Source organism: Gambusia affinis, linkage group LG02 (genome assembly GCF_019740435.1).
Source record: "Gambusia affinis linkage group LG02, SWU_Gaff_1.0, whole genome shotgun sequence".
In the NCBI taxonomy this organism is placed as follows: domain Eukaryota; kingdom Metazoa; phylum Chordata; class Actinopteri; order Cyprinodontiformes; family Poeciliidae; genus Gambusia; species Gambusia affinis.
The window spans coordinates 14,580,348-14,607,022 of NC_057869.1; the positions used below are offsets into that span (position 1 = coordinate 14,580,348).

General features: G+C 39.8%; 1 protein-coding gene across 2 annotated transcripts in view; it reads right to left on the reverse strand.

The window, feature by feature from the left end:
• The window catches only part of LOC122843170 (heterogeneous nuclear ribonucleoprotein C-like), a 44,645-nt gene that overhangs the window by 4,629 nt on the left and 13,341 nt on the right, over nucleotides 1-26,675 (reverse strand). For both annotated transcript variants that reach the window (XM_044137758.1, XM_044137747.1), the window contains exons 3-4: nucleotides 7,047-7,097; nucleotides 713-888 (exon numbers count right to left, since the gene is read on the reverse strand). In XM_044137758.1, the coding sequence (XP_043993693.1) occupies nucleotides 713-888; nucleotides 7,047-7,097 (227 nt within the window). The remainder of the gene's footprint in view (nucleotides 1-712; nucleotides 889-7,046; nucleotides 7,098-26,675) is intronic.

The window sequence follows — 26,675 nt, forward strand, 5'->3', positions numbered from 1 at the left end:
AAGAATTACACAACCAGAAGTACCTTTCAGCAGAGGTTCAGGTCTAGCTAGTACTTAAAAAAAATGCTGCAGCTTGGTTCAGCAATGATAATGTATTGCAGGAGGAACAGTGCAGGTATTTGATTAACACTTTACATCAGTATGCTTACGTTTCAGGGTATGTTTTCTCATATGGCCTTTATGATATTTTAGTTTGCTCAGGTATTTTCAGGCATCAATCACAAATGTGAGTTTTTTTTATTTTTATTTTTTACCATATTTCCTCATCCCTACATCCTTCATCACTAATCCCTTCATCCTTCACAGCGCTTCACTTATTCCACATTTTGTTATATTACAGACTTATTACAATTTGTAATACTCATCTCTGCAGCCAACTTCCTTAAAGTTTGAACAAACTGTTGGCTGCTTTAAATCAGAACTACAATTTACTGAAGCCACTCCAAAGATTTAAATACTTTTTTTTTAAACAATTAGCTGTTTTCATATTTTACATCATATTTACATTTGATTGTTTTTGTTTAATTTTATATGATGTTTGCACACAGTTTTGTCATGTTTTCTTCATCGTTGGTCCTTAATTTATAAGAGGTGGAACCTAAAGATACCTTCTCTACCAAATGCTTCTGTTACAGCTATAAGGTAGTATTTTTTTCCACACCGTTTTTGAAAAGATTAAGTGAATCTGCCTCAGTCCATTCATATTACTCACACTTGGCTGCGTTTGAACTTGTGGAATGAGCTCTTGAGCTCTTAGAGTGGGTTCTGTCTCGACTGCGTCTGTGCCCACTGGGGTAGGAGTAGGAGGAGGAGCGGGATCTCTTGGCCACACTTGGTCCTGAAGGGACAGGAGAGAGGGAGGCTGGCACACGCTGATAGTCACACGCCCTGCAAATTAAGCAGACAAGACAGTTTTCAAAGTAACTTATATTTAATTGCGACTGTATGCAACCAGTTTTGTTTGTGTAGCATGTAAAGCTTTTGTTACGGTCTAGTCCAAGTAAGAAGGAAGCAACACATTTAGCCACAAACAAGAAAAAAATCTAAGATTCTGAACTAAAATATTTATGAGATCAGGAGAAAAGACCATAAGTCCTATTTCACTTTTCTCAAATTTTAAAATGATTTATTATATATATATTTTATAAGAAGCAATTGTTTTGTGCACACAAACACACAATTAAGACCAAAATTATTCTTTAATCAATAGAAACAAGTTTCTTCTGACTGTAAGAGATCCTAATGTTTTGGCACAACTCGCCTAAAGTCCTGACTTGTTTCTGAGTCTGACTGAGAAAATGTATCGATTAGGGTGATGGCAAGGAGGCCTTCCAACCTAAAAGACTAGAATTTCATCATATGCAATAAGCTAGTCAGTAAATATAAATCCTGTTATGCCATAAAAGATTTTCTATTAATTACTGAGAATGATATTGTTAGGTTCCATGTTTTTCTGTGTATTTATTTCTAGTTTCCTGTGTCCCTGAGTCTCTGTGTTGTCCTGTCTATCCCCTTGATTAGTTCCCAGGTGTGTCTCGTCCCCTGATTACCTCATGTGTATTTAGTGTCACCTGTGTCTGTCCGTGTTGTCGGGTCCTCGTTGATTGTTGCGTCCCTGAGTCTGCCTGTTTTGTTTGCCGCTGCTAATTCTGTTGCTACCGGTGTGAGCCCTGGCTTCCGCTCAGCCGTGCCGCCAGAATTTTGTAGATTTATTTTGAAGCTGAAATTATTTATTAAATTTTCCTTTCCTCCACTCACCTGGGTCTACGGCGTCTACATCACCGCACACCACACATTTCATGACAGAAGGACCCGACCAACGACAAGGTGAGGTAGCGCACCATCATGGACCCAGAAGGCTTGGAGGATCTTACTCTAACTATTAAGGACTATGTGGATGCGATGGCTAAACCTTACGCCGCCTGCAGACGGCTCGGGTTTGCCATTCGCATGGTTCTGGCGCTGGAATACTGGATTCCGCGTCTTCCGCACCTGGGGTTGGTGGAGTTATGGCAGGAGGCAGAGTGGGAACGCCAGACTGCTCTGGCCATCATGGACGGACACCCTCTGCCTCGTAAGTCGGACATTACATTCTTCCGCTCCACCAACCCAGCTCCTGTGTCTCCGGAACCGGCACGTCCAGCCGGCGCTTCCAGCCGGGCCGGGCGTTCCAGCCGGCGCGCCCGAGGCCGGGCGCTTCCAGCCGGGCGCGCCAGGCCGGGCGTTTCCAGCCGGCGCGCTTCCGAGGTCGGCCGGCGTTTCCAGCCGGCGCGGGCGTTCCAGCCGGGCGCGTTCCGAGGCCGGGCGCGTTCCAGCCGGCGCGCCCGAGGCCGGCGTTCCAGCCGGGCGCGCCCGCGGCCGGCGTTCCAGCCGGCGCGCCCGAGGCCGGCGATCCAGCCGGCGCGCCCGAGGCCGGCGATCCAGCCGGCGCGCCCGAGGCCGGCGATCCAGCCGGCGCGCCCGAGGCCGGCGATCCAGCCGGCGCGCCCGAGGCCGGCGATCCAGCCGGCGCGCCCGAGGCCGGCGATCCAGCCGGCGCGCCCGAGGCCGGCGTTCCAGCCGGCGCGTTCGAACATTCATCATCCGAGCCTCTAATCACCACGCCAGAGACCGCTCCAGCTACAGTACCCATGGTGATGGGTTTTCAAGCGGCCCGCCTGTCTCCAGGACGACAGGTGGCGCGGGTGTGGGCTTTTTTAGTCCCACCTAGCCAGTCCCCCGAGCCTCCTAGCCAGTCCCCCGAGCCTCCTAGCCAGTCCCCGAGCCTCCTAGCCAGTCCCCGAGCCTCCTAGCCAGTCCCCGAGCCTCCTAGCCAGTCCCCGAGCCTCCTAGCCAGTCCCCCGAGCCTCCTAGCCAGTCCCCCGAGCCTCCTAGCCAGTACCCCGAGCCTCCTAGCCTGTCCCCGAGCCTCCTAGCCAGTCCCCCGAGCCTCCTAGCCAGTCCCCCGAGCCTCCTAGCCAGTCCCCCGAGCCTCCACTCCGCCTTCAGCGCCGCGGACGGCCCCCGGACCTGCCCCGTGGGCTCCGCCTTTTTTGCCTCCGCCCACCCTGTGGGTAGTTTTTCGTTGTTTGGACTCTGGCCCACCTTCCAGCGCCCCTCCGCCCACCCTTGTTGTGTTTGAGTTTTGGACTGTTTTTGGGCGTCTTGGAGCCGCCCTTTGAGGGGGGGGTACTGTTAGGTTCCATGTTTTTCTGTGTATTTATTTCTAGTTTCCTGTGTCCCTGAGTCTCTGTGTTGTCCTGTCTATCCCCTTGATTAGTTCCCAGGTGTGTCTCGTCCCCTGATTACCTCATGTGTATTTAGTGTCACCTGTGTCTGTCCGTGTTGTCGGGTCCTCGTTGATTGTTGCGTCCCTGAGTCTGCCTGTTTTGTTTGCCGCTGCTAATTCTGTTGCTACCGGTGTGAGCCCTGGCTTCCGCTCAGCCGTGCCGCCAGAATTTTGTAGATTTATTTTGAAGCTGAAATTATTTATTAAATTTTCCTTTCCTCCACTCACCTGGGTCTACGGCGTCTACATCACCGCACACCACACATTTCATGACAGATATGGTTTTCAACATGTCACTCTTTAACAAAATGTAGGAAAAAAGACAAACAAATTAATAGTTTTTATTTTTTCAAAACCTGCAACTCTTTTTGAGGTATTTTACAGTTTTTTTTAGAGCTGCTTGACTCATTACCTATCAAAAAAAACAAAAAAAAAAACAAAACAAACTTGGTTCCAGAAAAATTATTTTACATTTAAATTGAGCCCAACTCTATGTGTAATAAAGCTCAATATTTTGGATTTGTTCAGCAGGTAGAAAACCATTAAAGGCCTAAACACTTCAATTATTTCATCAATATTCAACGCAAAGTCAAATGTGATAACATTTATTCTATTGTATTCAGCCGAAAGCAGCAGACTGCAGACACTGAAATAGATTAAATAAATTGGTAAAATGAGGAGGCAGCAATTAAAACAAATACGCATCTTTGTACTGTTCCTTTGTTTTTTTATACTATTTTGTTTCCAGAGCAAGAGAGTGGAAGTGTTTCCTCTGGCGCCGGCCTCCTCTCTGCGGACCGCTCCATGTCTCTATCTGTCACTGAATGTAATTGGTTCTGTCAGGGCCAATCAATAGCGCCCCGCCAGGCTGGTAGTGCTGCAGACAGCAGGTGTATCACAGTCAACCTCTATAGTGGTTACAGAAATGACACTTTGTGCATAGCTGTTTCTGTAGACAGAGAAATATGGTGGCGATTTAAAGTAATAAACAAATATAAAGAAAATCCTCAGCGCTCACTGAACCACTGAGTAGGTGAAACACAAGCCACAAGATCAAAGTTCACCATTTAGATTCCTGTCTGCACTCAGAGTATTGCATCAGTAAGGACAGTCAGTAAAAAGCAGCTTAAAGTAATTATTAATATTTTATTGCAGTAACATAGTCTCACACTGAAAAATGTTGTAAAAACCAGCAGAAAAATACACAACAGCAGCATTTTTTATAATTTATACTTCTTAAAGTTGATCAGAATGTCTAGGGACTTTTAATTATTAATCCATTTCTTTCGTTTATTTTTTTCTTTCCTGGGTAGACATACGTATGATATGATATAGTGATAATTTTCTATGAGCCACTAGCCTGGATATGTCTGGACATTTACTCATCTCTCTATGATGTGACGAAATTGGAGCCCAGATGCAGTTCAGACTTTAAATATATTGGGCAGTAAAGATGCAAAATCACTTTATCTTGAAATGTCTAAAAATCAGAAGTATTTAAAAATGAAAATTTGGTAAGGGTGCAAATACTTTTTCCACAGCACTTTGTAAATTAAATCTGGGTATTTATCAGAAGCAGAGAGCATCCAAAAAGAGAACTGAAATCATGATGGTGATGTAGATTCGCTGATTGAGTTGTCATTGAGTCGCAGAGCTGTGAACTCATTTCTATGTTTTGTTGTTTTCTGAGAAGCTGTGAATCCTGGCAAGGAGACCAAAGGACACACTGCGTCGTTGTGCACCTCCTGAACAGAGCGTCGTCACGTGGATGAAGTGCATCAGGAAAACCATAACTAAGCGAGTTTACGTGATTTGAGCCCCAGGGAGTCTCGTTCTCAGGGGCCATCGGGAGAGACGGCAACCAAAGACTTATTGGAGTTTAAAGGCTTTTCAAGAGGTTTGCAGGGGGCAGATACACAACGTGATGTTACACCAGCTTTGAAGTGTCATCCCAGAGAAAGGAAGCTCAGACAATGAGAGAAAGCAGACGGGTGAGGATTACAGAAAAGTGTGTGGGAGTATGTGTGTGAGAGAGTGTTTGTCTCTGTGGATTAGACCGTGCATGTAAAGCAGCTTTGTCAGCTAGAGCTGTTATCAGTGTGCTGAAAGACACTTTACTTTTGTGTTTGAACAACAGGACAGTCCACCAAAAGACTAATTTCTCTCATCCTCACAAAGTGACGCTGTCAACAACAAACACTGAAGCACAAATGCACGCATCTTGCACACGCACGCATAGACTTCACAGATTTAAACCGAGAGGGATATGCATATAAAAATAAATATTTCATTTTCTGCCATACACATTCACACACATGCACACGCTCATGCGCAGCTGTCTGTAGTGTTAGTGAGTAGCACGGAACATAATCAGGCACTGTGTTAGACACAAATTGAAAATCAGTGGCGAGTGTTCCCCCTAAACAGAAAGAAAGCGCAAAAGAAAACATAAGAGAAAAAAAAAGAAAGTGGAGCAAAATTGACATTAATTTAAGCAACTGATGAACAAACTTAGAGAAAAAAAGAACCGATAGAAGGAGATGCATATTAACCAGGTGTGTTTGTGTATACGTGTCCTTATGTATTGTGACCGTTTCCTGTTATTCAGATGTGCTGAGTGCAGCAGTTAGAGTTTGGGCCTGAGGGATGGAGGGCGCTCCCAGAGCAATTTTAGTAGATGACTGATTACATGGAGCCACTCACCACCTTGTCCACCTGACTGCTGAGCTTACAGTGCAAACATTTTAACGGTTCAGCCAAGAGTTTATGATACTTACTCAACAATAATGCTTACACAGTTTTACAGAGACATGTCTTAACGGTTGTCAACTTGTCCAGGCAGCGAGACAGAATGAAAATCAAAAGGAAAAAGCTTCAATTTTTCCACTTCTGCTTTCTCTGATGTTCAATTCTGAACTATGAGCTGGGAGAAATATCATCACTTGTGGATTTATATTTTTCTTCCTTGCTTATTCATTAACACAATTAATTTAAATCACATTGATCTAAGAGTAGAGCCTTGTGGGATCCCTTAGGCAGGACAACCTGTTCCTCGTAAAACTTCAATATGTAAGACATGACAAAGATTGGGTATCTGACTTAAATCTGGACTTTGAAAGGGCCCTTCTGAAAGGAATATATTTATCTTAACCGTTATTAAACTTTTAGGTCTAATTTCATATTGTGTTCAGCCAAGACATTGAACCTCCTTCCACATTTTTGGTATCTCTCCTCAATATAAACAGGCTTACTGGTGGTTACTACTTGTAAATGGGCATGTTTAAGTGGAATAAATGTTTCTGCATCCACCCATTGGCTTACACCTTACTAATACCAAAATATAAAACCAAATGCTGAATGGGTTGTGGTGTAAAGAACAACACACATTCCTGCAGTAGAGCATGAAAACATCTGAACAAAGGCAGTTCTTAAAAATCTCCAAAACATTGCACTATCATGTTTTGTTAGGCCAGTGTAGCTGCGTCTTTTCTCTTTTGGTCAAATGTCTTTTATTAAATCACACAGTGTTTTTATCCAATCCACAACCAGGAATTGTGCTGACAGCGGGTTTGCAGCTGTCTCTATAAAGGGAAGTGTGTCTTTTTCAGGTTTGCAAATGTTTAATGTTTGATTGTGACTACTAAAAGCCAATACGAAACCGGGACAAAAGATGGACAGCCTGAACGTAGACAGAAATCAAGACCGTAAAATCTCGTTGCTTTCTGTGACACACAGACATGCAGTGAAGTGTGTGACAGACCCGACTTTCTGACAGTACCTGTCGTAGTAGTCCTCGTGGTAGCTGTCGTAGTCCAGATCAAACTCTGACCTGCAGAACAGCGAGAGATAAAGTCAGATCAGATGGTTGGAGAAAAATGCTTACAAAACTTTGAAGAGGCACTTTTGTTGCTGCTGTCATTGATTTCAGTTAAAGGCTGTAATTTGTTGAGGGGTTAGTGGGTAAATGTGAGAGTAAACACAGTTTTTTTTTTTTTTGCTGCAGCCTCTTCATCTGGAAAAAAAAAAAAACACTGTGCTCATGGTCTCCAGCCAGCTGAAAGAAAACACTGGCTTTTCTTTTTCTGCTGCGGCATCCAGGTGGAAAATCCATAAAAATTGGATCGCGCTGCAACCGTATCACCCACTGAACACATCGATGTTTGAGCTTGCTGAGGTGAGCCACGAACCATGAGAGAGACGGGAAGAATGAAACGCAAATGAATGATGTGATAGTTGTGTCAGATGTGACAGATGTGACTGTAAAAAAAAAAAAAAAAAAAAGACACGAGGAAGAGAGAACAGTGACACTAAGCTCCAGTGAGAGCACATTCTGGTGTGTCAGACCTCATCGTTCCTCCCAAATCCCTGCAATGAGTCTCTATTAATCCCTGCATGTGGCTCACCATCCCTCAGTCTGCTTCTCTGTCTCACTGACTGTCCTCATCATTATGTGGCTCTTTTTTTAAACCGACTTCAGTCTCTGCATTAAACTACAAAACTGTCCTTTAATACATGTTAAATAAAATCATCGTAAAGTTTCAACATGTGGAATATTCATCTGTCTTTTGCATACAAAGTGACTGACAGCAAAGACAGAAGCCGATGCAGTGAAGACGCCGTAATGGACAGACCGCTGCGAGATTTGTCCACTGGCTTGTTATGAATCCAAAGTCATCTGAACGTCCATAAGATCTAGGAAACATGTCCAGCCATGGTTGTGCTGCACTGGAAGAAAAATCAAATAACTGACTCAAAAAAATGTTTTTTAATGAGAATATATGACGAATAAAAGGTCAAACGAAAAAATGGATAATGTTTCATCCATCCATGGGCACTTTCAAAAAACAGGATAAACACAGAGGAGCAGACAAAAGTCTGACATTTTATACATTGTTTGATTTTGTACAGATTATTACGGACAGTGTTATGGAACCCAGCAGCTTAAAAAACAGCACAGTTTTATGGCTACTCAGCAATAGCAGCCTATTCAAGTAGTTTTGTTGTTATATAGTTTGTCTGTCCATTGTCTACACTGAATAATCCTTTGTTGACAAATATAAGAAAATATTGATGAAAACAAAAATATTAGAATATTTTAACGGCTGTTGTACTTGCATTCAGCTCACTTTTTTGTTCATACATGAAGAGCAATAAACTAAATTTTATGCTGAGGAATGCGCTGCATGTTGTTATTTTTATATATTTAAATATAAATTATAAAGATCAGTTTTATATTGCTCATTTTATATTAGCAGAAACTGATTTTTGAAAACTTCTTTCATATCTGAATACACAATCTGTTTATCAATTTTAGGGTAATCCTACTGGTGACTCCACTCATTGTTCTCAGCCTCAGTCATATAAATGGAGGAAGCTAAAGTGAGCACTTTACATTATTAAAGTCACAAACGTGTTCAAAAGAAATGAGGAAACAGCAAAGGGAAATCTCTCGCAACCTATTTTGTAATTGTGTGAATCTGAACTCCAGACTTTTGGATCAGATCGTAATCACATTTTCTCAAACTCTGCTCTCACTGTCTCTGCGCTCTTATGCCAACTAGTTTGCCGAGCTAAGGGGACAGAAAACCTCCAAATAATTTATAGCAAGAGCTCATTTACTACAAATATAATGTCCAATTTCAAGGCGGCCTTTTTGTTGTCCCATTTCATACAGAAATGATCCCTGCGTTGTTATAGCTCTTTCTGTCAAGCTACATGAAACATCTTTGTCTTCCATTTGTGGATTCAATATTATGAAGGCCTTTCTGGCCTTTTACATCTTGTTCCTGTAAAAAAAAAAAAGTCCATGTGCCAGAGGAACCGAGCACAGAGACAAGCTGCAAATCCTCAGCTTCTCGACTAGGCTGACCTTTGTTTTTCTGAGTGGATTCATCTTGAAGAGCAACAGAAAATAACAGTCATCCAACGAAATCCTCACTGAAGGGGAACCGAACTGCTGCTCGGTTTCTGTTCAGTGCTTTTGGTTCGTGGATTTCTATCTTGGGATCGAGTGTTTGCTGGACAAACCGTCATTCGGTAAATAATCTCTTTGGAAAAACAATAACATGAAATAGTAATAATAATTATTTTGTGATGTTCTACTTGTAACAGTCTCAGGTCGACTGTTGTACTCTAATCAGCAGTTTGCTGGCAGAACTAATAATTATTACTAACAGAACTCAAAAGTGCAGAAGAAATTGCACAAAATACCTCTTTGGATTAATTCAGTGGTTGTTTCATGTGGGATTAAGCAGGTCCTGTGACTTGATCCTCTCACAGCAGCATAGATTAGGTTTACTATTGTAATAAATCAATTTATTGCTTGTTCTTTTGTAGCAGGCACTCTTGAAAATGCATCAAAACAGGATGCCAATGTTACATGTCTACTGAAGGTATGAAAACAGTATAACAACACAATCATCTTCAATGCAAGCAATGTGAAAAAGACTAAAAGTCAACTATTTTGAGAATAAATGAGATGTTTAAAATAACTAATTTTATTTATAAAGAACTTTAAAAGAACCACAGCAGAAACAAAGGGCTGTGCACCATAAACATACGAAACTAAAACATATAAACATGACGTAAGATGATAAAACATTACACACAAATAAAACTAATTTTCGCTGATGTTAAAGGAATAAAAATGGGTTTCAAGACCAGTTTCAAAAGTAGGCAGTGAATAAAGCTCACTTATGTGGAGGGCTAATTTATTCCACTGCTGAGGAGTTGCACTAGTGAAGGCCCTATCCCTCCAAACGTCCTGTTAAATCTTGTACCTACAGGAAGTGAATGCGTTACAAGAGCATTCAGGCCTTTAAAAAACAACCAAAATAAGTTAAATAAGCTCTAAAATTAACAGGCAAACTGCGGTAATGTGTTCAGTTTTAAGAGAACTAATTAAAAGTGTTTTGAAGCAGCTGCAGGCGAGGAGGACTGACTCACCCCAACATAAAGTCTATAGCAGTAATGAAATTTAAATCACTGTTTCAAAGAGTTACCAGAAAAGTTTATTTTTTCCAATTCAATTCACAAATACATTATTTATTCAAAGGGGAAATGAAATGTTACAATCTAAATGTAACACATATTAAAGAGTTATTGCAGATGGTTGAGGCTGTGGGAGGGAAGGATGTTATGTAGCAGTCTGCATTACAGCAAATTTGAAGAAGCCTCTGACTGAAGACACTTTGCTTTTTCTGTGACAGTCCAGTAAAGAGGATGCTCAGAGTTATCCATAAGTTTCTTGATTTTATTTTCACCATCTTCCAGAGATTCCACAGTAGTAGTAGAACAGAACCATTTGATAAAAAAAAAGGCAGGACTGTTTTCATTTCATAAAAATGTAAAAACTTCAGGGCCAGTTAAGCTTAAATATTGTAAAGCTTTTGCGATGAAAGCACCACCCTTACACAACAGGTAATTGTTTGCTCAGCGGACAGACCAATATTTAGTGTGATAGATTTAACTGTGCATAATATCATGAACAAATATTTAATTCTTCATTGTTTGTAATGATGGCCAGGTATTGTCGCTGAATTGGAGTAATGACACGTTGTCTGAGTTTTCACTTGATTTAGTGGATATAAATCTTCCACAGGTAAGTACAGCCCCTTCAAACAACAATTACATGCAAAGAAAGCAGCCAAGCGCCTCGGCCAGCAGAGAGAGAGAGAACAGCAGCAGATGGACAGCGGGGTCACTAAAGGCTAATTAATTTCTTTTCATAATTTCTCAAGTGCCAAAGCAATCCATTAGACGTGCTTGGCAATAAATCATCTCGGCCGCAGCTTGCCTCTGTGTGTGTTTTGTGCACACCGGTAAAACGACTAGTAGCTTTTGTGAACGGGACATCTCAGAGATTCCTTCCAGCACGCAGAACTCAACTAAGGCAAGAAAACATTAGTATTTTACAGATTCAATGGGGGGGAAATATTTCTGGAAGGTGTTTGAGATGAAATATTGACATGTTCAAATGGTTTAAAACTTGACAGATGCAATAAAAATGAAGGTGACAGAAAATCAATGACTGGCATTTTTATTTTTTTCTTCTTTCTCATTGATTTTTTTGGACACGGCGCATCATTGCTGACAAATAATCATTCATTCTTTTATATTAAGGTTTTGTCCGATTAGGAGACTGTCTGTACTATTTTTGATGGTTTAAGTGATATTTAGAATCGATGGGATATTTAAAAGTCACAATATTCTTACAAAGAAAATCATTTCAATAAAAGGAGACTAGCTATTCAAACTGTGTGTTTGTTTTAAAGACTCAAGTCACAAAGTCAAACTCGAGACTCACAGGCCAAATCTCAAGGCTTTAGAGGGCCACAAAATAAATACATTTTTATTTTTATTATACCACGTTTTATTAGTGTGAAAAGATGCTCAATATAATTTCATTAGAAGTACTCCCAACCCTCCATATTTCCCATAATTACAACAGAATAACGACAGCATCAGCTCTACGGGGGATGTAGCACTGAGCGGCAATCTCAAAAATTAAACCCAAAATGGACTTACTATGCGCCGATCATCTTTTGAGATAACACTTGTAAGTCTAATACAGAGAAATACTGCAGATTCATTACTGCTTGTTGTAGATAAATCTTACACTGACTAATGTGCTTTCATAATGGTTAATATTAAATAACAGGAAATGTGTTATATTGTTATATTTTGCTGTTTTCACTATGCTTTGTGCTTGGTAGGTCTAATCACATAACTCCTTGAGAAATACATTTCTCCTGCATGTTTATAAGATTTCAGCACTTGGACCTGATGACAATGTGTAACATTACACATATTTATATATCTTACCTATCTTTTGCAATCTAAATGTGCACTACAGTGTTGAAAATTATACTGACAGAAATCTCTCCTAACCTGCTGGAATCGGTAGACGAAGTTACAAAAAATGTTCCTAAACTGATTTAGTATGAGAGTAACAGCAGGAGAAGAACAATTTGTTTTTATTTTTTAAAGAAATTATTCACTTTTTTGTTTGTTAGCATATACTTAAGTGCCTAAAGTCACTTAATTATAGAAAAAAGTTGATTCTCTTTTTATTTCGCCAGGTTTGAAAAGATCTCACTCTGTCAGAGATTCATATTTTCCAGAGAATAATGTCCAACTCTCAACTTCAGATGAGAAGCAACAAAACATCTTTGCTCCTCCGGTTTACACTTCAAACCACTGTGTTTTTGCTCAAACTATGCGGTGCAGTCTGTTCTTTTGTGCTTCAAAATATACAGAGGACACTTTAAACCAACCATTGACCTTGAGTTAGAAATAACTTACCAGAAACACTTTCTAACTCAAATTATCAACTCTAATTGGGATTAATGCTACACTCAGAGAGAACAGGACTCTAATGCAAAGTTTAGTTTAAAATCATAATCTCTGCCTCTTCTGTCTGAACTGCTGGACTGAAAGGCATACTTGCATTCTTCCTTTTTGTAATAAGTCACACAGTAGCTTTGGGAATGTTTAATATTTGCCAAACATAATAAGCCAACAGGATCAAGTTACAATGTGAGTGATGAAAATGTGTAGAAAAGTAAACTAATAGAGTGATTTTGGTTTCAAGTGAGGAATAGAGTGAATAACTGAAAAAACACAAAATTATTGCAACTATTATTCTTCAGGTTTTCTCTTGATCAATTGCTGTTGAAACCTAAGCTGTGACGTTTTGAGCCTAACATTATTAATGATCTTATACAGATTTTGGTGGCTATGTTACCTCTTCACCTTAATGTTTATCAAAGCTGATTGGTGCTGATCTGTTGATTTGGAGAGTTTCTGGTGGGGGTTTGAGAATTTTATCCTTCATTCAAATGATCCTCGCCTCTCTGGAAGCCTCCTCTCAGACCAGACAGCTGATGAACCATTATGAGGTTTTGGTGCAAGAAGCTAATAGGTGTAGCTGCAAAGTATCAACGAGTTTGGACACAATAATAATGTTCTTTATATGAACAATTTTTAGGAGATCAAGAAAACATTGATTCCTTTGAAAATGAGCCTATTCATTTAAGAAGGCAGCTCTAATAGCTGGGCTAAGGATTCATTTGGGATAAATAATGGAATCCAGACAAACAGTCTCTGCAGATAGATGGTCAAAATTAAGAAGTGAGTATCAGTCCACATTCTACCTTTGTAACAACAAAAGGTTTGTGTGCTTTGTTCTCATCATCATTCCTGACGTCAATCACCAGTATCTGATAAGGTCCAGTGGGCATGAGTTAAAAATGTGTCTCCCATAATGCATCACTACTTGTTTCCTGCTTCCCGAGGCTGTGGTTGATGCTGAATCTAGTTACCACAGCTCCTAAAGCACAGTGGTTTACATAATGTGGATGTGCAAAATCTCAGTTATATAAAAATGTACAGAAAGCATAATGCAGCACAACAATCAAGAAACAACACAACCCACACCTACACAGAGAAACTGAAAACAGCATGAGCGGAGAGGAAAATGAGATTATGTCTGAAAAACTATGCAAAGCCATTTTCCCCCTTGGCTTTAAAAGAAATTAGAAGAAAATTGGGAGTGTTGGTGGACTGACAATTAGTGGAGAGACGTAAAGAGAAAGAAGAGAGACTGTTGGATTTTGACCATGATCAAAATGAGAGCAGAGAGGTTTTGATGAGGGAGGAGAGGAAGATAAAGAGAGAGCTGGTAGCTTGTTTGCCCTCTCAGACACTCTCTAAGGACAGACTCTGAGCTAATCTCTGTCCGCTTCTGTTTTCATTTAATCACTGTCACTATTTGTCTCTCTGCTCCACTCACACTCAGTATATTTCTCTTAACTGCTCTTGTTTCTTGTGAAGATATACCAGTCTCCTTGCACAGCAAACTGCCCTTTAAACACACTTATATGCAATGAAACATGGATTACAGCCATTTGAGCAGCTTTAATATTTCATTTATCTTGATTGTTCAGCAATATCGAATCTCTGAAAATGCATGCAGTATATTAAATACTTTTCTTGATTTTTTTTTGTACCTTTTAATAAAAATCTGTACTGCTTGTTCTGTTAACGGTTATAATGACAAGCGAAAGTAACTTGCTATATCTTCCACATGGATCCATTTTGCAGTGTTTGGTGCTTGCTGTGACCTTGTTTGCAGTACATTTGCAGCACAATATAATTTCTATTGCTATTCAAGAGATAATTTATTGTAGTTATATCAGCAAAGATAGATGTAACCAATGTCTTAGCAACTGGTGGATTTTACCAGTTGCTAAGACATTGGCAAAGTGTTGCATTTGAATTGTCCAATCAAAGACAAAACCTAAATCCAACTTAGAATAAGTCTTGAAAGTTGCTATTCACAGACTGTTGGCTGATCAGTGGAGACGTGTCCTCTGGAGTCATAAATCAATCCTTTATCTGACGCTCCAATGGACATGTCTGGGTTTAGCAGTTGCCAGGACAACAGCTCCTAGCTGAGTTCATATGTGTAACATTTGGTGGAAGGAGGATTATGGTGTGGCACTGTTTTTAAGGTTTTGGGTTCAGCCCCAGGGTTTTTTTTTTCCACTGAAAGGAAGTCCTAATGAATCAGCACAAGCAATGCTCCCAAATTTGTACGAATAGTTTGTTGAATGTCCCTTCCTGTTTCAACATGACCGTGCAACAGTTCATAAGCATAGTTCATCAAAATATGGAAGAGTATCTGCTGAGGAAGTAGTTCACTGGCTTGTACAGTCTGGATCTCAACGAGAGAGAACAACTTTGGGAAGAATTTAAGTAGAAACTACAAGTCACATTTTCTCATCCAACAACAACATCTGACCTCACAAATGCTCTTCTGGGAGAATAGTCAAAAACTCACAAACACGGGTCCAAACAGGTGCAAGGAGTGGTTCAACATCACATTTGACCTTATGGGTTAGCAATGGGATGTCACTCAAGTTCAAGTGTGTGAGGCAAATATTTTGGCAATATAATTTCAACCAAACCATTTGGAATAAACTGAAAAAACGCTGGCCTGAAGCTGAACAGAATCTACAGTTGTAAAAGATTTGTCTGCCATAGGAATGGATTTGTTTACTTTTCTACATAGATGAATAGGTCATTTGCTATACAGAAAAAAATGCTAAACCTATGATAATGTATTATATAACCATATGTACCATTTATTCTACCAAAAATCTCTTACTTATAGTACTACAATAAATATATGCAATAGCACAGAAGTACCTACAGAAATATACAAGGTTTGAGCCAAACAACTTTGATATTTCCAGGGAAACAACTTAAACATGTGGTGATTACACACTTTGTTGCTTCAATCAATGACACATATTGTAGTAGCCAATCAATAATCTGGTTCTACGTATCCATTACTGCTTGGTCCGCTGGTCTGCAGAGTAATGGCAAACCAAGGAGCTCATAATTTAATTCCCAACAGGCATCAAGGTTAAATTACAACCTTGGAAAAATGTATTCACTCTGAGAAATGGCAGCAGGTTGATAAAGGCGATGTGTCAGACTGCACTCAGTCGTCCTCTCTTTACTAAACAGCTGACAGTCCTTCGGGTCTGATTGCAGTCACAATCAGAAAGAGGCACATTAGATTAGTTCATTGATAGAGAGGAGCCGCAGAGTGCTGCAGCAGCAGGAAGGCACTGAGCAAACCCCAGAAGGATGGCAAAGGCGCCGCATAAGAGACAGAACATTGCCGACAACAGAGAGGATGTAGGGTTTTTTTCCCTGACATCTCCCATCACATCTATGCAGATGACATCCAGCTGTATGCATCTTTTAAACCGTACCAGCTGGATAGGCTTTCCACCCTCGTCCGATGTTTATCTTGGATCAGTGACTCGCTCTCCAGCAATTTTCTGGTTTCAAGTTTCAACAAGGCACAGACCTTACAGCTCCTGGTCACCCACTTACTATAATCAATCAGACTGTTACTTCTTTTAGCCAGTAATCAAGTCATAAGTCATTTTATATGGATAAAACATGTAGGAGTTACAGTTTCACTTTCCATCTACGTAATTTCTTCCTCTCTACTAGATTCAAATCAGACGACAGCAGCGAGCAGCTCTTTGTTTATGGTGTTAAAACCGTCTCCTCTTAGAATAGCCTAATTTTCCTGCATTCAGTCGTAAATGAGCAGAATAATAGATTCTTCTGCATGACTTAGGACCATCTGCACAAAACTCAATATGTAACAAAATGAGCAAGCGGTGCATCTTTTTATTATTTCTCCACTTTGAAAACAGCTCTTTAATTAAAGCCTGTCTCTGTGCATGTTGTATTTCTGTTTGAGACGGCCATCATGCACCAACCAAGAAACCGTGAATTTACTGGTTCATCAAAAGCAGTGGATATAAAAAGGAGAAGTAATTGAAATTTCACAGATCGCAATTTCTGGTGCCATTTAACAGCATTACACCATGAGGTGATAAGTTACAGTCAGCGTGGCTCAGTCTGCACCCTTGGCGAGTGCGAGGCGCCCAGACGTTCTCGAACAGGGTCCCCGTCACAACGCAGCTAAGCTGCCAAGTTAAAAGGTTACTGGAGGCAGCCGGGAATAAATAATCCTTCTAGTCTTTAAAGTTCTTGCAAGTCCCTGTGTCATTGTCATGTCCTGGACTACTCTATTGTCCTGAAATTAGTGAAGTATTAAAAGCTAAAAGTAATTTTGACTCAGCTGCATGAAGGGCAAAGCAGCACAGTTACACTATTTCAGTCATTTTCTTTCACCTTAATGTAAAGTAAAATAGAAAAGGAGGAATAGCCAAGAACAAAATGTGATTTTGTCTTGAATAAAATTAGGTAATTAGAAGAGAAGGTGAGTGTTTAGGGACATCCACTACAAACAACATCCTGCCATTCAGAGATGTTCTCAGGAGAACCATTCTTGGTTTTCAGCTTTGATCGACAGGACTGACATTTGTTGAGTCAACTTCCGACTGGAGTCTGCAGTCCTCACCGGACAAAACTTTAACCTCAGCTAACATCAAGCCCTGATCTGTCAATATGGTCTGTATATCTTAGTCATTCCTGTTAAGGAGAGATCAATAGAGTCAAATATCTGTCAAAGTAAGGCAAATGTCCAAGTCTAAGACTTCTAAAAAATAAACCATCCAGTTAAAATAAGTTTTACGCATAATGGAGTGATGCAAGACTAATGAACCATAACAAAATGAAGAAGCAGCATAAAATTGTTTAGGGCATACACTTTACCTTTTATAGATAATTATTGGGACTCCATTTTAATAAAATTGCTGTGGGTGGTTTGCGTTTTGGTCTGAAGTAATAAAAACACAGAAATTTAAAAAAGTTAGAGATCTTATTTCGTCTTTTAGGAAATTGAAATTGTTCGACTGCAGTTTTTCATTCGTTGCTTTAGTATGAACTGCTGCAAATTTGCAGGATTATAAATCAATGGGTAGTTCCAAATGATGACACAATTGATTACACACGCCTTTTACAATTGATTAACTGCTTGTATTTCCCAAGATTTTTATTTTTCCAGGTGATCCATAGCCCAACACTTTTGTTCTTTTATACATCAACAATATGTTATAGATTTTTTTTAGAGGGTTCATCATTTCACACCTTAACAGCATATTGGTATTGCAGTACAATCTCAGTTCAATCCAAATTTAAACTGAGATTTTTATGCACGTTGTACACTCCTCTTGGCTTTTTCTGTTAGAACATGACTCTCATGTCGTCCTCAAACAGTGAAGGGGAACTTGTAGGGTAAGTGGTAGAAAGTAGATAATATAACGAGTCATTTTGAGCAGTGAGAAACGATTTCATGTGTCGTTAGACCATTTTCTGGTAGAAATATTGAACTATTTTTAATGGTCTCCTGGCTGGAATCTGAACCAAAATGATATGGAAATGTTAAAAGACAAACATTAACTGAGCACAAAAAATATACTGATTTAAAATCAGACTACAGAACATATGTTTCTCTAATCCTTGCTAAAGAAGATAAGCAATGATGCTAAAAATAATTCATACAATACGTTCATTAGGGACGAAGACAGCAAGACAGCAAGCTCCCTGTTTTGAACTGCCTGATTCACAATGACAATATGCCTCACCAGTGAAGTCTACAGAAAACCCAAACATTTGACCCCATAGTGTTTTCTTAAATCTTACCACCGACTGGAACATAAACTGTCCATCATTTCAGCTCTACAGAAATGAGCTGAACATGTCCGCACAAAGAACATAATCACATCAAGAAAGCTCTTCAAACCTGTGAATATCCTATAATAAGCCATCCAGATATCAAGAAAATGCTTAACACAGTCTACTGAAAGATAAAAGAACACCGTCATTACGTATTTTGTTAGAGTACCCGAGAATCTAAAAGAGATCCTTATCAAACATAATATTGCAGTGAATCTTAAACCTAACAGCACTCTGAGATAGAAACTGGTTCATGCGAAGGATAAAACAGCCAAACTCAAGCTCAGCAGTGTTAACGTTGGAGAAACTAAACAGCACCTACACAAATGAATGGTCCAATGAAAGAGAGCAAATTTATCGGATCAGGAATCAGCCGTTCATTTACATATCCGACATATCCGACATTCCCTGTACAAAACGCATGGACGTTTTGGACAGGGAAGACAGGTGATTAAGTGAGGTAATCACCTGTCATAAAAGTCGATAATATATTGAATCATTTTGAATAGTAATCACCTAAGTTAAAGACAAAAACCTTCATTAAACGTAAGAAGAGGCCTCACATTTAATTTCCGCTGCTACTCTGCAGCTCTGACTTGTCTCCATAGGAGAATGTTTTGCTTTTACTCCTTGGGACATGTGACCATCATCTAAAAAAAAGCCAGGGTTTCATCTAATAACACCACTTTTTCTCTTATCTTTGTAATACAACTTCAGAATTGTAGTTCAACAATCTACTTGTGTTTAATAGTACTGTTGCACTGGTATAGACTATATTAGTAGGTAAATAATTCGCCTTTCGGATCATTTTTTCCTATTTTTCTCTCTGATTTGGGTGCAGTAACTATGTTGCTTAGAACCTGGTTTCAGTACAATATTAACTCTGTCAGAAATACAGCAACCCCAGAACCACAGACATAATTGTTAATCCAAAATACTGATGCTTTTTTGTCTGCTTCCAACATATGGACTCAGGCACATTTTTTTAAAGTGAGGTAATCACTATTATTAAACTCAGCTATCACTGTTTTCATTTTTGTTTTGACAGATGCATCAGCAGTTATTCTGCTGTAATAGCATTGTTAACTAGAAGGAATGATGGAGCCCCCTTGCACCCAGTGACTCAATTTTTTTAGACTCAGATGCTCATTTTAACTCTCCCCTCCTTCCCTCTGCTAACCCCCATTACCTCTCTGTGCTGACAGACAACTTTTGCAGTCCAAGCCACAGAAAAGTCTCTACTGCTGCCTCCCAAATGCTGACATACTCAAACACACTACTCCCGTCCCCTTCCTCTGCCCTCCCTGAGTTGCTCACTGCTTTTTATTGCCTCTCCCTGGCCCCCGCTCTATCTTTGTGTCGCTCAGCAGCTTGCTGTGCCGTTAAAATGACCTTTGTTAGTTTGTCGTGTGTTTCGGTCCCTGGTTGCACTCTATAAAGTCACTTTCAGCATCATTCTGGTGACCTGGGCAGTCATCGAAAGAGAGAGACAGCGCTGCAGGGTTCACATTCCCTCAGGAGGAAAGTGAACGCACTTAGTAATGAAAGCAGTTTTTTTCAATTTTAACAATTATGCACTTAGAAATCTGTGAAATGCACATTTTTCTATGTGCAGAAATGTAGCTTTTTTAAATTTTTATTTTGTGTCGTAAGATGGTAAAGTGGAGTGGCACAGGGTTAAAGCAGGCGACCCGTGTATCATATTCCTCCTTTCTCTACGCGGCCGTCACAGGTTCAAATCCTGGCCTGTTAACTTTGGCTGCATGTCTTCCCTCTTTCTTAGAACCCACTTTCTTGCCAATTTACTGTGACATAAAGACAAGTAGAAAAATACTTTAGGATAAGAACACTTTTTAAAGGACATTTTACTTTCCAGTGCCTGCTCAGTATGAAGGATTGCTTCAAAATCAAAGAATAGATGCAATCAGGTGGGTTTCCTTAGACTGCTTTTTCTTCTACTGGTTGCATCAAACTTGTTTTATAACTGGGATTGAATTAGAATGTATTTAATAGAATTTCCATCTGACTGTGAGATCAGTTTGAATGTTTCTGTATATTAATTGGATTTGTTTGTTTTTTGAAAGACCCTAAGAAAACAGCTGTAAAATATTACCAACCAGATTTGTTGCCTGGGTGCAAAATGGTTTAAAAAAAGAAGAAAAGGTTTGACATTTCTTTGCACCGTGTTGTAAACTACAGTACCTTGACTCAATTTTTCTAAGTTTGAGACTCCACTGAAAGTCACTTTGGGACAGCTGTTTATAAGTGTTGTTATTTTTACTGAGCCTGAAGTGGCAAGTCGCTCCCCTAAGCTGACTGAGTGTCTAAATGCAGGCTGGTATTGATCGTCCTTCCTAAGGCCTTTCACACAGCCTCGCTGAGGACACATTAAATGCGTTATAAGTCATTAAGAGCTCCGGGCCTTGAATTTCACCCGTCTGGCTTAAAAATATATCGACATATTATGCTCGGACAAAGTTTGTATTTTTCCAGGCGCCCTGTAGGTGTGTAAGAGCACCGGCATCTCTGCGCGCCTCGCCCTCTCCTTACTGTGCTGAACACTGGGGAGCATGTGTCAGCGCACGGCTGGGTTGGGAACACGCAGAGACATTGAGTCTCTGTGTGTGTGTATAGGGAACAGGATCGTCCTCTTTCTGCCCTGGGGGGCTCAGAGCCCATTTCCTGTTGTGCGGTGTGATAAGTTTCCCTGTCAGATCCTCACAGCACCACTATATTTCTGATAAGCTCCACTGCTAGTTTTCCCGACCTCTGGCACAGAGATCAATTTGAGATTGATTCCGAATGCCCTGCTGGGCCGAGCTGGAAGATCAATTTGAGATGGATTGTTCACGCCAGGGGGGCAATGACACGCAGTGCAGTGCTCACTAGCTTTCTCTCCCTCACTTTCTTCACCCCTCACGCTCCGTGGCTGCTGTTATTTCTATTCCATCTGCATTTTTCTCTCCTCTTTGCTGCTCTTTTGTTCAATTGTTTCACACTTGTCCTTCAATGGTCCTTTGCGTTGCACCCTGCTTGTCACTCACCTTTCCACATTAATCCTCATTTATGCCTTCTGTACTCTGTTTTCCACCTGCTTCCTTCACTTTTGTCCTGGCAGCTGAGGGTAAGTAGTAAGGATGGTGATGACTTCATTAGCAGACAGACAAACCTGCACAGATAAGTCTGCACATGGCTGGGTGATGCTTTGAGCTACAGCAGTGGTTGGGATGGAGGATGTTGGAAAACTTTTAATACCCTGAGAGTTTTTTCCACTATGTCACATAAACTTCAGTGCAACCTACAAGATTTAAAACTAACCTAGTAGATTTTTTTTTTCTTTTTTTAAAAGTCAACTTGTGTATAATTTAATCTCAGTGCAAGTCTAACATTTCTGTGAAGATCTCATTTGTTTGTTAGAGAACAAACAGCAGCACCAAAGAGACCAAAGAACACACACAAGGCAGGTTCCAGGAAAAGTTGTGGAACAGTTCAAAGAAGGCTTGGATTAAAAAGCTTTAAACATCACATGGGGAATTGTCCAATCCATCATCTGGAAACTAAAGGATTATCCCACAACTGAAAACCTGCCAAAAAACTGCTGTCCACATAAACAGATGAGCCTGGAAAGAAGACCTTTATTCAGGGAAGGAGCCAAGAGCTGAAAAAGCCCCACTGGAAGGGAGAGTTAACGGGGCATTTTGTTCTCCATATGCCTGGCCTATATGGAGGGTAAAAAGGAGAAATCCATTATAAAAAGAAAGGCATAAGAAGTCATGTTCCCATAAATAAGGTCACCTAAACATGTGCTCTGGGGGAATGAGATAAATATTCAACACTGTGCCATCTAGAGCAGTGGTCCCCAAACACCGGGCCGCGTCCCGGTACTGGTCCGTGGACCAATTGGTACCGGGCCGTGCAAGAAATAATTAAATATGTCCGTTCTATGTATTGAGTCTGGAGGAGCTTTTACTTTGAAAATCCTAAACCGGATGCCGTCGGTTACGTCTTGCGTGCCAACATGCAGCAGAATGAGTAAGAAACAACGGCATCGGTCTCGATCCTCACAACGCACACCCCCCATGATGACATGGACATACACATGCAACAAGAACAACAGAATTTAAATCAAAGCATATTCACGCAGTGAAATAGCTATAAAGTCCAGATCTGGAGTATCTGTGGTAAAATCTGAAAACTGTGGTTCCAGGTTTATCCATCCTGACTGAACTTGCAGCTCTAAAGTGTAGTTCTACAAAGTATTCACTCAGTGGGCTGAATATAAATGTAAGCCAAGTTCTTACATTTTTATGTTTAAAATCTTTTTATAAAAACGTGTGGCCTTTTACTTTCATTTCACAATAATGTGCTACATTATGTTAATATGTCTTGTATGAAAAACATGGGAGTTTGTCGTTGTCGCACAGTAAAATATCTAGATATCTAAATATCTGAAATAATTTGTATTTTTTGCTCTGCAATTTATCTCCCCGTAACATCCTGTCTGCAGTCAGGATGTTCTGCCCACCGTCTCCTCCTCTCTCTTGTTTCCCACCGTCTCAAAGGTTTTGTCAGTGGCCCTGAAACTATCTGATGCACTTTCCTTCCTCCTCTGCGGGGATTGACCTTTTCCCCAGCAGTACATCCACCTCAGTCTGCACTGACCTTTACCTACAGTACGGCTCCAGTCACCTCTTAGGAATGGACTGCAAACAGCACATTGTCTGTGTATCCATGCAGAGAGAAAGCTGTCAGGGGACAGAGAGGGAGGCTGGACAGCAAAGTGAAAATGGCAGTTAGGCTGTAAAATTGATGTTAAAGTGGAAAGGGGAGGGAACAGCAGGCTTTGGTGCATAGTTAGAGGGCTGTTTTTGGCCACAGCGAAAGTGAAAACTGCCACCACGGTGGCACGCTTGCCAGTGACGGTCTGTCACCCAGACTGCCAGTTAGTCATGCAGCTATGCACACATAATAAGAGTGACATGAGAGCAGAAGCTTAAGAGATGAAAATGCTGGACTCTTGATTGATTTGGCATTATCCAAGATGAATAGATGGTTTGGAGAGGCTATCTAAATCAAATCAATCAAATCCTTCTTACTGTAAGAGGCAAGAGGTCTTGTGCCACTTTTACAAAATTTTCCACCACAAACCTCCCATATGAATAATGAATTCATATGTTTCTGCCGTCATTTTGTCAGATTAATTGTTTGATTACTGCACCTGAGTGCTTCCGTGCTTCCGTTTGCTTTCCTAGATTACACAAGTTTGGAACTGAAAGTGCAGATAGGTACAATCCAGCATTATCTGATTACAGATTATCAGACAGAGAGAATATCAGAGTGGCCAACTAAAGAATCAGTCAACACTCAGCTGTAGGAGTAATGAAACAGACCAGAATACCACGAATCAAAGTTGTAGTGTCATCTTCCTCCACCGATCTGCCAAACAGTATGCTTTGTGTAAAGTCTAGCATGGAAACTGAAGGGTAAATCATTCATTTTGTCCAAGAGCTAATCAGTGTGACTGTAGCTGTTAAATATGAAAGACACAGATGGCATCTGTCTAAGGATTGTACTTGAGAACAAGGACAAGAGGAGAACAAACTTTCAAAGGAAGCGTTATAAGGCCGAAATATATATATAATGTTATTGTTACAGTGGATATACTGTCCAAACAGAAAAGCATGTTTGACAAATATGATTTTAAACTACATCTTTGCTCGTAAAAAATGAAATGTGTCCTAATGAGAGAAAGCACATTGCAACAGTCCTCCAACCATTACTAGGATGAATAAGATAAAGCAATGGTAAAAAAAAAGCAATAGGCTGTCTGCTGACACCTTGAAGATATTTCAAACAGAACATCAGGAGAACACAATTTCTTGAACAATCCTGGTTCCCATTATGACAGGTAAATGGGTTTGCCGCTGAAGGTGGTATATAAAATTGGCACTTAAGTCAAAACTTGAGTATTTGTTGATGATACCCATGTCGTTAAGAGATTTTAGCAGCTGTTAGAACTTCTCACTGAATTAGTCTTTGGTTTTGAAATCCAAGATAAGAGGCTTAATGTCTAAATGTTGCTGCGGGGATGAAATGTTAAAATCAAGACCTTCAAATTTAAAGTAAATGCTTACAATAGTTGGAGAAGAGATTAAGGTAGAATCTCATCTGTTGTTTTGCAGCTGTTTTGACACCCAGTCCAGGTGATAGGAACAATCTGCCTCTGCTTTTACAAAATGCTTTTTTTTTTTCTTTTTTTACAGCTGTTTTGTTTTCCTCTGCACAAAATTGACCACCAGCTTTCAACAGGAGGTATTTTTTATGCATTCTCTGAATGAAGCAAACACTCTAGTCTTTGAGAAAATATTTTTACCAACATTGTGGTAGGGTTTATTACTACAAAACTAACGGTCACAATGTTATAATGGCAACATGATACAATTCAGAATCATTTGGCTTTTAAGTGAAACTGCGCTTACCGTTGGTGTGTAGTGCTGTTATATGGTTTTACATTTGAGCTGCAATGTTGGCCTGTCTGTGTCAAATCTGAGAGGAGTTATTGCCAGCCACATTTTTATTCATTCTGAAAGCACTAATATATCCGTCTCTTAGATAAAGAACTCTCTGTATAACAGATTTTTTTTTTCTTTTAGCCACTGTGAAAGCATAAGAAAACATGAAAGTTATTCCCAAAGTGAAATTAAATGGGAAGACATCAATCACCGTAAAGTCATAAAGCTGTGTGATGTTTTGCCTTTTGTTTTTCATTTGTACAAAACACACCTAAGCTATTTGTGAAAGACATTTTGTCAATACCAACTTTTGCGTTCTGCAAGGAAAAGAAGGTGATAAATTTTATTATGTCTCTATTCAGGGAGGCAAAAGAATCCCAAATAAATCCATCTCTTTGACATTCCTGTACATAAACTATGAGCAACTTGTTCAATGTTACCACTGAAAGAATTCACACTATTGGCAACACATTTTTTTTCTTTCAACTTCTACCAGTTGTCTGTTTTTTGTAATTTCAAGAATTTAATCAATTTAATCTGACTCCTATTTATTATAATTACAAAACTGATAATGTTATTATTGATCATTATTGATAGGTTCAGATTTATTTCAAACACGATGAAACAAATTCACAAAATCAAGTCACGTCTTCGTAATTTACATTTCCTTTCTCCATATTTGATAAGCAGTAGATAGAATTGAAAAATGATATATTCTTGTTCAGTTACAATGAACACATGAATACAGCTGCTACTGAAATGTTAACAAAATTTACAATTTGAAAATAATATCTAAATCTTTCAACAACAACAAAAAAATAACACATGATTAAACATGTTGATGTGCTAATAAAATGTTGCATGATAAACCTGAACTGAAATGAAAGTAGATGGGATTTTGTTTGACTAGCAAAGTCAGAAATTCACAGACTGAGTAGAAGGAGTTTGATCATAAAAGCCAATGAACTTCAGCTTTGCCCCTTGGTTTCCCACAGCATGTGGCACATTTACAGATGTCAGCCAACGGCGCTGCAGGCTGCATACACATATACAATCTGTCAGACCAAGTGTCAAATACTGCACAGAAAAATAGATAAATAAACAACAACTTTGTATGATACGTTTCTCATTGCATCTTTCTGGTAAATAATGTTTCTTTTTCATAGTAAAGAACATGGATGAACTTTAGAAACATGGCAACATCAGAAGAATAAAGTAAGAACAGGAAGATATTTTAACCTGAACAGGACAAAACTTCTTACAGACAAGTAGGACAAGGTTGAAGCTTTAATGGGAGCAATGTTAACAGCAATGGAGGTTTTATTCATCTTATATTATCAGTTATTTGACCCTGACTCATAATTTTCAGGATGAGAAAGGCTTGGTTGTGAGAAATGTTGGTAGATTAACCTTTTCTTAGATGTATTCCTATGAATAATAACAAAACTTGAAATAAAAACAAAATTCAATTGAACCACTGTTCTCTCATCATCCTTCTTAGATGTATAAGAAAAACCATCAGGTTGCTGCATTTATTCCAATCCTATTTCCAGCACTTTGATGACTGTCTCTTCTCATAATTAATGATAATGACTGATTATGGCAAATTAAGAGGTGGAAATGCACATACACTCTGCTTGATAGTCACACCATCATCCCTGTGTGAATCCTTCCTTTCCCTTTGCACAGAGGTAAAATGAAGCAGATAATGCAATTAGTGATGA